Here is a 12,299-nt window from a genome sequence, read left to right as displayed (position 1 = left end):
GTTCTTTGAAAGTTTCCCTTGTGGAGAGGGAAAAACAGTTGTTCATGTTAAGGATGAGAGGACTTCAAAGACGGGAAGATAACTTCCCCAGGGGTTGGCAAAGGTGGTCCTCAGTGGTGCTCGACTTTAGAAGCTATCTGAGGTGGCTTGGCTGGCCATGATCATTTCCATCCCCCAGCAAGTTCAGAGGGGCCTAGCGCCACTGGGAACACGCCTACATTGTTGGCAGAAGGGGAGGGAGGTCACAATCGGGCAAAGCCAGGGGCTGAAAACTTCGATGTATCCAAAAGGTAAACTGCGCTTAGATGCTTCCTGTGCGGACTTGGGGGCCCGGCTGCGGGGCAAGCAGTCAGAGGCAGCCAAGGCCTCAGTAGAAGGCGGAGGCCTGGTGCCCACAGCAGGCGGCCCAGGCGCGGAGCGGCCCGGGGCGGAGGGCGGAGCCCAGAGCGCGTCCGCCCGGCTCCGCCCCGCTGCAGCCCCGAGCCCGGCGCGCGCTCCTAGGCGGGGTGGCGCGCTGCTGGTGCGCGTGTCCCGGACCCGGCGGTGGCGTGCGCGGGCCGCGCGTGCGCGCTGCGGCAGAGGAGAGGGGCGGCGCGGGCGCGCGTCTGTCAGTGACAGCGGGAGGGGGAGGGGGCCGGAGATGGTGGTGGCGGCGGCTGCGGCTGCTGCTCTTCCGACATGAGGCAGCGGCTGCGGGAGAGCGGGCGGCGGGCGCAGCCGCAGCGGCATCTGTAGCTCGGGCAGGGCCCCTGGGGCGTGGGCGCGGCGTGCGGACGACCGGCGTGCTGGCCGGCCGGCGTCGCGGGAGTCAGGCTCTGCGGCAGCCCGCACCGCCGTCCGCGGAGGGGCCCGCGCAGTGCCCCGAGCTCGGCTCTGGGCGGGGGTGCGGCGCGTTCGGCTGCGGGCAGCAGGCCCTGCTAGACCGGCCGCTCCGACGGGCGGCCCTCGGGCTCCGCAAGCTCGCGAGCAGGGGCGCGGGGCAGGGTAGCCGGCTGGTGCTCAGCGGCGCGGGGACGGGACGCGGCCAGAGCCGCAGGTCGGCCCGCGCGCTTTGACGCACCGGGCGCTGCTGCGGCAGGATGAAGCGCTGCTCGCCTCGGGCCGAGTTGTTTTTGCGAAAACTGCTCCCGGTGCCCGGAGCGCTCAAGGTCTGAACTTCCCTCTGGAGCTGCAGTTGGAGGCGCACGGGGAGAGGCCACCAGCGGGCGACGGCGCCCGAGGGGAGCGCAGCGCTGCGCTGCCTGGGACCCAAGACTCAGCGCGGCCGCGGCACGAGAACCCCGGGAGCACCAGGTACGGCCCGTGCGGTTCTCGCTCGCCTTGGCGCTTTTATTCGCCTTTATGGGCAGTTTTGGCGAACATATGGTGCCTTCCCAAATGGCTCGCCAGAGCTCGCACTCGCGACAAGCACAGGTCGCGTGGCCCTCCGGGAGTGTGTGTAGTCAGGCCGCTCTAATTCTGCTGGTTTTGCCTGCAGGTACCCCTGACCTGGTCGGGAAAGGTTCCAAGAGCTTGGCAACATGGCTTCCTCACCCCACCAACAGCTGCTGCATCACCATAGCACCGAGGTGAGCTGCGACTCAAGCGGAGACAGCAACAGCGTGAGGGTCAAGATCAACCCTAAGCAGCTGTCCTCCAACACCCACCCGAAGCACTGCAAGTACAGCATCTCCTCCAGCTGTAGCAGCTCGGGAGACTCAGGGGGCCTTCCCCGGAGGGTTGGCGGCGGGGGTCGCCTGCGCAGACAGAAGAAGCTGCCCCAGCTGTTCGAGAGGGCCTCCAGCCGGTGGTGGGACCCCAAATTCGACTCCGTGAACCTGGAGGAGGCCTGCCTGGAGCGCTGCTTTCCGCAGACCCAGCGCCGCTTCCGGTACGCACTCTTTTATGTGGGCTTCGCCTGCCTTCTCTGGAGCATCTATTTCGCTGTCCACATGAGATCCAAAGTGATTGTCATGGTGGTCCCGGCTCTGTGCTTCCTGGTGGTGTGTGTGGGCTTTTTCCTGTTTACTTTCACCAAGCTGTACGCCCGGCATTATGCGTGGACCTCGCTGGCTCTCACCCTGCTGGTGTTCGCCCTGACCCTGGCTGCGCAGTTTCAGGTTTGGACACCTCTGTCAGGACGTGTTGACAGCTCCAATCATACTCTCACAGCCACGCCGGCAGCGGACACTTGCTTATCTCAAGTGGGAAGCTTCTCCATATGCATCGAAGTGCTCTTTTTGCTCTACACGGTCATGCATTTACCTCTGTACCTGAGCTTGTTTTTGGGGGTGGTCTATTCTGTCCTTTTTGAGACCTTCAGCTACCATTTCCGAAACGAAGACTGCTTCCCTTCCCCAGGCCCTGGGGCCCTGCACTGGGAGCTGCTGAGCAGAGCCCTGCTTCACGTGTGCATTCACGCCATCGGGATCCATCTGTTTGTCATGTCTCAGGTGAGGTCCAGGAGCACCTTTCTCAAGGTGGGACAGTCCATTATGCACGGCAAAGATCTGGAAGTAGAGAAAGCCCTGAAAGAGAGGATGATTCATTCCGTGATGCCGCGGATCATCGCGGATGACTTAATGAAACAGGGGGATGAGGAGAGTGAGAATTCCGTCAAGAGGCACGCCACCTCCAGTCCCAAGAACCGGAAGAAGAAGTCCTCCATACAGAAGGCACCGATAGCATTCCGCCCCTTTAAGATGCAGCAGATAGAAGAAGTCAGTATTTTATTTGCAGACATTGTGGGTTTCACCAAGATGAGTGCTAACAAATCTGCTCATGCCTTGGTAGGTCTACTCAATGATCTGTTTGGTCGCTTTGACCGGCTGTGTGAGGAGACCAAGTGTGAGAAGATCAGCACTCTGGGAGACTGTTACTATTGTGTGGCAGGGTGTCCGGAGCCCCGGGCAGACCATGCCTACTGCTGCATTGAAATGGGCTTAGGCATGATAAAAGCCATTGAGCAGTTCTGCCAGGAGAAGAAAGAAATGGTGAACATGCGTGTTGGGGTTCACACGGGGACTGTCCTGTGTGGCATCCTGGGCATGAGGAGGTTTAAATTTGATGTGTGGTCCAATGATGTGAACTTGGCTAATCTCATGGAGCAGCTGGGAGTGGCTGGTAAAGTTCACATATCCGAGGCCACTGCAAAATACTTAGACGACAGGTATGAAATGGAAGATGGGAGAGTTATTGAGCGCCTTGGGCAGAGTGTGGTTGCTGACCAGCTGAAAGGTACGTGCTTTTCTTTGTCTTCTCCCTTCCCATCCTGTTTGCATTCCATGGTATTAACAATAATTGAAAAACCTCTTTCCAGCGATAGTGTCTGGAGGCAGTTGGCCGTCTCGGTACACCTGACTGTGGGGAATCAGTGTGCCTTTTTTTTTTCCTAGTGAGTCAGATGTTATAGACCTAGTCACAGTGCAGACAGGAACACAGAGACAGGGCTGACCTAGATGAGTCCTTAGAAGGAGGGAAAACTTTGAAAACTCACACCCTGCCTGTTGGCTACGTTGGCTACGATGTCTCTGAAGTTGGTGGAAAGCCAAGTGAGTGCGTGGGTATCAGAGTATCAGAGACCTATGAACGTTACAACTTTTTAGCACTTAAAGAAATTGCCCTTAAACCCCACGTAGATGTAGGATCCTGGAGAATTCGACATGTGTTCCTGTCAGTGTGCAGTCAGCCATCTTCCCCCTATCTGCCTTGCTTCACACTCCCAGATTTCAGAACTCAGAACTCCACAAACTACCAGGTGTTTGGAAGTTCTTCCTTCCTCACATTTGTATCTGGCTCTTTGTCCTCAGGTTTTTTTTTTTTTTTTTTTTTTTTTTTTTAAGACAGGCTTTCTCTGTGTAGCCCTGGCTGTCCTGGAACTCACTCTGTAGACCAGGCTGGCCTTGAACCCAGAAATCCACCTGCTTCTGCCTCTGCCTCCCAAGTGCTGGGATTAAAGGTGTGCGCCACCACCACCCAGCTTGTCCTCAGTTTTAAGGTCCTTGGTGTTCTTGGAATTTTTGCTGGGTTACATTTTACTTTTGTTTATTTTCTTATTTTTATATAGAGCAAAAGTCTTTGAGGTCCAGAATTTGGGTGTATAAAATGGGTCCCAGAACAAGGATCCTTAGTGATCTGCTACATTTCTTGTCCCGTTCCCTGCACTTTCAACAGTCCCTGTATTTTACTGTCTTCTTGTTGTTGTTGGTTTTTGGAGACAGGATTTCTCTTTATATTTTTGGCTATCTTGGAACATGCTCTATAGACAGTCTGGCCTCAAACTCACAAGATCCTCCTGCCTCTGCCTTCTGAGTGCTGGGACTAAAGGCATGCACCACCACTTTATAAACCTTCAGGATTGAGGGAACATTTATTTTAGAAGTATATAGCATTAACATCAATTTTGAAAAGCTACATTAAAGCAGTATTGTGTTTTGTGGTACCCAAATGTGGAATAATTACACAATTAAAAAAACCCCAGGAGAGGGAACGGAGGGAGGAGAGGTGGTGGTTTAAATCAGATGGGGAAATGAGAGAGTGGCTGAGTTGTTCTTGTACCGGCTGTCTGCCTTATAGCACTGCAGGGAGTTCTGTGGGAGTTTGTGATCTGAGCTCCCTTGCCATTTATTCTTCTCTGGCCAGCGTGGGTTTTCTTTCTCCTGAGTTTTTATTAGTTGTTAAGCAATTTATGGACATAGCAGGAAAAATGTCACCAGAGAATTCCCTTGGTCTAGAGAGATTTGAATGTGGGCATTGACCAGCTCACAAATGATGCTTTGAGTTCCCTTGGAGAGATCTTGCTATGACAAGTGTCTTTCCAGTTATGAATGTGGCCCCTGCTTTGGGGCTTTATGGTATCAGTGGATGTAAGCCCTCCATGACATTTGGCATCTTTCAGACCAGTGGTTTCAGGGATTGTAGCACAGTTGTAAGCTGTGTTGCTGGACTGCTCTGCATTGCAGTGCATGTAAAGATTGAATGTGTTGGGTCACAGGACAGTGAAGGCAGTTTTGTGAGGTGTACTTTGTGTGACATATAGCATTTGGACTTCAAAAATAACAGTAGGTGTTACTTATAGACCCAGGGTCTCAAGGAAATCTCCTCAAGAAAAATTGCAAATAAACTTAACGTTCCAATTAGTGTAAATTTGGTAAGTTAACTTAAAAATGTTTGTAGATGGATGGAGAAGGGAAGAAATAGAGGACGGGAAGGGGAAGGCTTGGATGGGCAGTTGTTGATTTTTAAGTTCAGTATTCTCTCCCTGAACCATTTTCTCAAGACTGATTTATTTATTATTTATTAATTTCATTTCCTCTGCTCATTTTGAAAAAACACATGGACAGGACTGTAGCAATACCATCTCTCTGCCCAGTCCCCGACCCCTTTTGAAACTGTCTGCCTTCTATGCTTCTCTCACCTTCGTATTTTGGAATTGTGGCAGCATAGCAGGGCCACCTCTGCCTAAAGGATCTGAATGGAATGCTGATCTCTTATTTCTTCACATTCATATTTTCTCCCTCTGTTTTCCTTTGTCTGTCTGTCTATCTGTCTCCCCCCTGATTATGACACGCTTATGTATGTCCACCACTGTGAATGGACCGTGACATTCCTGGCCTTGGCAGGCTCCTGGTTGGCAGGGTTGTTGCAGAGTGTGTTTATATGTTTGGGACCTAGAGAGAGGCACATGCTTGAGGGAGTCCTGAGCCTAAGCTCTAAAGATGGGCAAAGGAAGTACACTGAGTACGGAGCAGCCGGCTTGGGCCTAGGCTGTCATTCCTGTTTCTCAGTAGGGTTGGGTCGTTGGACTCAGTGCATCAGGACTAGGAAGGCAATGGGTGCCCTAAAGAGTTTGGATTTGATCCAGACTCTCAAATGAGGGAAGGATCCCCTGTTGGGGCTTATGTAAAAGGCCTGGTGATCTCAAACTGAAAACTCAGTTCTGGGGCTTCTAGCCTGGAAGGAGCCTGAAGATGAATGTACTGTTTGAACAAATCCTTGGTGAGGGGGTGGGGGTGGCCTGAGGGGAGGTAGCTGCACTGTCAGTGGAGATGAGGGTCAAGTGCCAGCAGTATTAAGATAACGGGATGGGATTCCAAGCCAGGCTTAATCAGAGGCTGGGGTAGGGTGTGGCTGTTTCACAGTTTGAAGGTGAAAGAGCCTTTCATGTTTCTGGAGCGGACCTGGGGATCTTCTGGAGTGAGGAAGGGTTGGTGTGGTGTGGCTGTGGTCAGAATGGAGGGAGAGAGACCTGGCTGAAGAATATGATCAGGTCTGGAATGACTTATGACTACAAGAGGGTACAAACGATAAAATGTCCTGCTCTCATCCTATAGGGGCTGGGTTTTGAATGAACAATTGGCTCTCTAGTCTCCAACAGGGGAGTTTGCTAGTGGGTTAATTGAGAAGCTCAAGATTTTGGAAATAATCCACACAGTAATAGCAATTATGAAACCAAGGTGAGACAGTTAAATATGAGCTACAGGAAGAATGCTCCTGCTGTAGTGTTGAGATAAGCCTCAAAGCTAGAGAGATCCTGGCCATTCTTATGTGCTGTGACCAAAGATGAGGACTGTTATCCAGAGGTTTGCGTCTTCCTGTGGTAGATGAAGAGATGGGGCAGAAAGTAAAACTTAGAACTTGCCTCCAGCTGCCCTGTCCCCATGTGGATAGTCTTAAGCGTTGCAGAAAGAACTCCTAGTTGCCATTGCACCGTTAGTCATACAGATAAAGACATTTCCCCAAAATGTAGGCTGTGGAGCCCCCGGGAGAGCAACTCAGCTTCCACCACATACGTGCTTGGGTAACATCTCCCAAACACACAGAGACACAGCCTACAGGAAGCAAGTGGCTTAGAGAAGCTGAAGCAGAAAATGTGGCCTCATAGCTGGCAAAGGAGACAGTGGCCAGCTGTGGAGCAGCAGGGAGTTCCATCTGTCTGTGTGTACGTAACGTGCATATAACCCCGACTGGGCTTAAGCTTGCAGTCCTCCTGCCTCAGCCTCTCAAGTGTTCGGATTACACGCATGTGCTGCCGTGCCTGGCCTTTTCTATGACAACCTTGTCAAGCCCCGTGGGACCAAATTACGTGGTTTTAAGTAATTTGCACACAGCTGTTAATTCCCAAGATAAGCTTTTGAGTGAATTAACTTTTGGCAAGGAAATTAAGAATACCGTTTGCTGAATTTCTGATGGAACGCAGAGGAAAAGAAGGTAATATTTTAGGGTAGAATTACTAAGAACATAGAACACTAAAAAGAAGATTCCTAATAATTGTGTTTCTGCTGATGGGCCAGAGTTGACGCTCAATGCCACACTGTGCTTGGGTATGATGTGTCCGAGCCTGTTGGCAGGCGGTCATGGTTTTGGTGTTTCTGGTGGGAATTTGGTGTGTTTGTTTTCGTAGTCACCATTCATCTGTGTGACTACTCTTTTGGTGATGACAAGAACCTGTTGGCCACAAAAAAAGTGGGACAAAGCAGCACCACATCCACTGGGCTCTGGCATTCGGGGCACTTCAGACTTTCCTGAACAGGGTCACCAGACAGACACCAGAGGGGTTCTATAAAGAGAAGGGGCTGAGCTCCTCAGGGGGGATGCCTGGCCTGCACAGACGAAGGGATGGGACAGGGGAAGGGGCAGGCTTCCCCATGGAACACCAGAGAACGCCGAGGTTCTACTGAGGAACCTGGCTCGCTGTGTCCGACCAGCCACCCTGTGCCTCAGCTCAGAATTCGTGAAGGGAGCTCTAGTGGGCTTTTCTGCTTTTGGAAATTGGGTGTTTACTGTAACCTTCACCAGTGCACTGGAGTGTCCGGTACCCTCTGTGCTGAGTCGGGGGGAAGCCTCAGGTCCTTGGAGTCGGTGAGAATGTCAGTCTTCTTCCTACTGCAATAACAACGGGGCAGAGGCACTAGAGACTGACTGCCGGAACCATGTAGATTTAAGAACAGGGTGAAGAAAGCCCTAGGCCTGGGACATTTCAGTTTATGAGGCTTTCTCAGAGCTAGTAGCTCAAAAGCATTTGGTCTAAGGTTCTCTTTACACTCCTCAATTATTGAGGTCACTATTTATCCATAGATTTTCTTTTACCACATTAGAAACCAAAATAGAGAAATTTAAACAAATATTTTGAATTTAATTTCAAAATAGCAAACTACCATTACATTAATATAAACAATATTTTAATAAAAACAAAAATATATAAGAAGTAACTATTTTCAGACATAAGGAATTAGTGAGAACAGGAAGTCTGTTTTGCACCCGACTGCTCTTCCGAAGGTCTGGAGTTCAAATCCCAGCAACCACATGGTGGCTCATAACCATCCATAACAAGATCTGACGCCCTATTCTGGAGTGTCTGAAGACAGCTACAATATACTTACATATAATAAATAAATACATCTTAAAAAAAAAAAGAAATGTTCTAAAAGTTAATCTGAGAAATTATAGACTCTGCACAGTGGAAACCCGCTGTGTTAGCCTTCCTAGTGTCCGACTGTGTTGTTAGAACCGCCTCAGTGGGCTCTGTCCCTGGGTAGTGAAGGACGTGTAGCACATAGCACATCTCTTGATGCATATGAGGCCTTGGGAAGTGAAGGGCCATTGTATTGAGATCACTGTGGGCATTTTTCTTTGACTCCATGCCAACATTAACAAGCAGGAGTTTCTTAAAGCTTCGTGATGACAAGGAGCCCTGGGCCTCGCTCTCGGCTTCTTTCATATGTTGTCACAGGATGTTTCACTGGGTCTTTTAATGAATTTTCTGTGTAGCTGTGACTTACGATGTGCATTGGTCATTTGGTATGAAGACATCCTAAGTGATGATATCAGGACAGATGTGTATAGTGTATAATACTGAGCAGATGCTGACTCGGCAGTGTCTGGTATATGCTCTCCAAAGTTCTACTCCACTTCAGAGTCTGAACTTCGATCATCGACAGCAAACACTTTTGATGTCCTCGAAGCGACAGCCTTATTGTGTTAGTTTTTCAGAAGTAGTCTGGCAGCACTCAGGTTTGTCTGTAGTTTGTCTGTAGGTCAAGTACAGATGATGTTCCAGGAGAAAGGCCACCAATTCAGCTTGCAACCCCTAGCTGCATAGTGGCTCTCCTGGCAGCCACGGGACCTTGGCTGGCATAGTGCTGGAGGCGTGTTTCCTGTTTTATCACAGAGACTACTAAAAAGACACACACTCAAGGTTGAGCTTTAATAGTCATTAATTATTACTGCTTCATCAGGACATTCTTCAGCGAGGCTGTTTTCCTCTGCATGCGTGGCGTGGTTTAGAGGGCCATGACAGTACAGTTTGGTCCTCTGCCTTGTGTAGCGCACAGCATGCGTGTTTTTACCCCCTGTAGCTATTGTAACACCATGACACGCCTATGCTGCAAAGGCAAATGAGGTCTTCAAGACTTTATGAAAATAGTTTTACCCTCACAAACATCCTGCTATGTGATCACAGAGATTCACTGCTAGCAGGGTTTGTCTCTACCATGCATGGTATTATGGACTTGATCTGCAACACTGTATAAAACCAGGACCAGTGGTTAGGCCTGTATTCTCAGCATGCAGGCTGTGGCAGTAGGATCGGAAGTTCAGGGTCATCCTCAGTTACATAATGAGTTTGAGGACCGCCTGAATTAGATGAAGCCCTGTTCATACACAAAGAAATAGAAAAGAAAAAAAAGGCAGTGCTAAGTGTATATTGCCCAAATAGGCACATGACAGGCATTTTTCATCTATTGTGGAAGGAGCTAGTGACTTTAAAGTTCAAAAAATTCGCTTTTTCTTAAAGCTCCTCTGTGAGAACATCGGTGTTGTTTTGCAGCTTTTGAGAGTGCCTACTCTCTTGCCATGTCATTTAGTGGTTAGGTGCCGTGTCTCTTCCCTGCGGGATCTGGACAGGCCGCCGGGGAGCTGTGAGTGCACAGAGGGCGGATCCTCAGGCTGTCGCTCAGGAGGGGAGAATCAGATGAGATGATTCGAGTGATCAGCATAGTGACTTATTTACATAGTGGCATTGGCCATTCAGTCCCAAGTCTTCCCCTCTGGGGCAAGTTATATTTTGTCCTCACAGAGGACTCTTCTTTGCTACACTCTGTCTGGTGAACACTGAAACCCAGAACACACCAGGGACTGGGCCTGAAGGGCAAGTGTCCAGACTGCAAGCCCTAACGCTTGCTCTGGTTACACTGTAGCAGCTGAGCTGGGCAGCTTCCTCACTGCAACCCCCTGGGAGCTCACCAGTATTGTTTTTGGGCAGCTTCAAGTCCCTACAGCTTTGAGGTACTTACAATGATGTGGCCCTAGATAATTGAGGAATTATGGGAAAATTCTCAGCTTTTCGAGCCTGGAGATATGGCTGAAGTTTAAGCAAAAGCTGTTATTCTACTGTAAACTCTTTTATTTATCCACTAAAGTTCCTACCTTTGGCAAAGCATGGACAAAGACCTGGTGATAGACTGTGGTCCTCTCCTGGAGTATATGACCTGGATGTGTGAGGAGCCACCAGTCAAGTGACCATACAACAAATGTGTACCAGACTTGCCAGTTTTATATTATATTTATATTATTTATATTTATACTTATATTTACATTTATTTATATAGTGCCGAGCTAGACAGATTCCTGTTGTCTCTATTTTGTAAGTCCTTTGAAGTGAAATAGGGAGAGATTCAGTAATTTATAATGTTCAAGCAACCAGAAAGAGTTACCAAGTGGTTAATCCAGTACTTAAATCCAAAGGAATGTATCAGAAAACAGTAGCACCCACCTCATTGAGTTATAGCAATTAAATGTTGAGTCCATGTCAAGTGCTTAGGAAGGACTTGGCACACAGTAACTCATCAGAGACCAGATCCAGCAGCTGAAGGTATTGAACAGGGCGATTCTCTTTCAGCAGTGCCCAGAGCGCTGAGCCACCCCTCTACAGAACACTCCATTTTGATACCCAATTTGTTTTTTTGTTTGTTTTGTTTTTTGTTTTTCGAGACAGGGTTTCTCTGTGTAGCCCTGGCTGTCCTGGAACTCACTCTGTAGACCAGGTTGGCCTCGAACTCAGAAATCNGCCTGCCTCTGCCTCCCAAGTGCTGGGATTAAAGGTGTGCGCCACCAGTTTGTATCATCTTAAGCATGTGGGGCCCCACAGCTTGGCTGCCGTGTCCTTTTTCATGCAACCCCAGTGGCTTATGGTAGATTTTCTTCTCAGTAGCATTTTTAAGTAACCAAGAAATTATAGGTATTGAAATCTCATTAATTCAGTTTTTCTGATATGTTTATACAGAAAGACATCTAAAGTTTACCCTCTCCTGTTTTGAAAGGAAAATTAATAGCATATGCATGTTTACATGAAGAAATAAACTGAGAGGAAAGCCACGTACATCTCCAAGTTACTGGGAAGCTCTCATTTGCATTCCTGCAATCGACAATTATGAAGCAACGTGGCTTTTATTTTTACAGTTTCTTCCCACTAAGGTCTGCTGAAGGACATGTGTCTGCAAATATAGATAAATGGTGGCAGAGATCAGCAAAAGAAAAACCCTACACCAAGATGAAGATGACCTGTTTGTAGCTGAGAAATATACTCAGTATAGCTATGGAAGGTTCCGGAAGACAATTGCAGTAGTTCCCTTCCTGGGATCCTTGCTCTGAGCAGTGCCTCCTGGGAGGGAGTGCTGGCCTCTCATTTCCCTTAGGTGTTCTGTGTCTGACTGACTTATTCGTGAGTGATTTCTCTCCACCCTGCTACACTGTTTTGAGATAAGGGTTTTTTACAATTTAAGCACTACTGACATATTCTAGCTGCTCGGTGGTCACACAGCAGTGGTCACATAGCCCTCTGTCTTCCTCAGGGTTTCATACCTGTGGACTTAATCAACCTCAGATAGAAATTATTCTGAAATTAAATTGCATCAGTATTGAATATGTACAGCCTTTTCTTCTTGTCTGTATTCCCTGCATAGTCTAGAATAATGCCTATTTACATATCATTTATAGTTGGTATTGTATGTAATCCAAGGCCCACCAGGAATACATGCATGTATTATGTGCAAATGCTGTGCCTTTTTATGTAAAGGACCGGAGAATTTATGAATAACACTAATATCCATGGAGTTTCTGGAGACACTCCACAAATACTAAAGGATCTCCATTTGGTTTTGAAAGTTTAAGAACCACCTTTTAAATGTCTTAGAGAAGATGTAAAGTGAAAAATAATTGTTTAAAAAACAAGCTTAATTTTTCTGTGAGCATGCTAGTGTTTGTGTCTGAGTGTGTGTGTGTGTGTGTGTGTGTGTGTGTGAGAGAGAGAGAGAGAGAGAGAG

The 12,299-nt window shown here is 48.7% G+C and overlaps 1 protein-coding gene across 2 annotated transcripts in view; it reads left to right on the top strand.

Moving 5' to 3' along the window:
• The first annotated feature begins 568 nt into the window (after nucleotides 1-568).
• The window catches only part of Adcy9 (adenylate cyclase 9), a 127,712-nt gene continuing 115,981 nt past the window's right edge, over nucleotides 569-12,299 (top strand). Inside the window, exons 1-2 of one of the 2 annotated variants that reach the window (XM_021209372.2) lie at nucleotides 569-1,293; nucleotides 1,478-3,216. In XM_021209372.2, the coding sequence (XP_021065031.1) occupies nucleotides 1,521-3,216 (1,696 nt within the window). In that variant the 5' untranslated portion in view covers nucleotides 569-1,293; nucleotides 1,478-1,520. The remainder of the gene's footprint in view (nucleotides 1,294-1,477; nucleotides 3,217-12,299) is intronic. The other variant, XM_029544431.1, reaches the window with a different exon arrangement.

This window comes from Mus pahari, chromosome 12, assembly GCF_900095145.1.
Source record: "Mus pahari chromosome 12, PAHARI_EIJ_v1.1, whole genome shotgun sequence".
Classification (NCBI taxonomy): Eukaryota; Metazoa; Chordata; class Mammalia; order Rodentia; family Muridae; genus Mus; species Mus pahari.
This window is presented reverse-complemented; position numbering and strand designations above follow the sequence as displayed.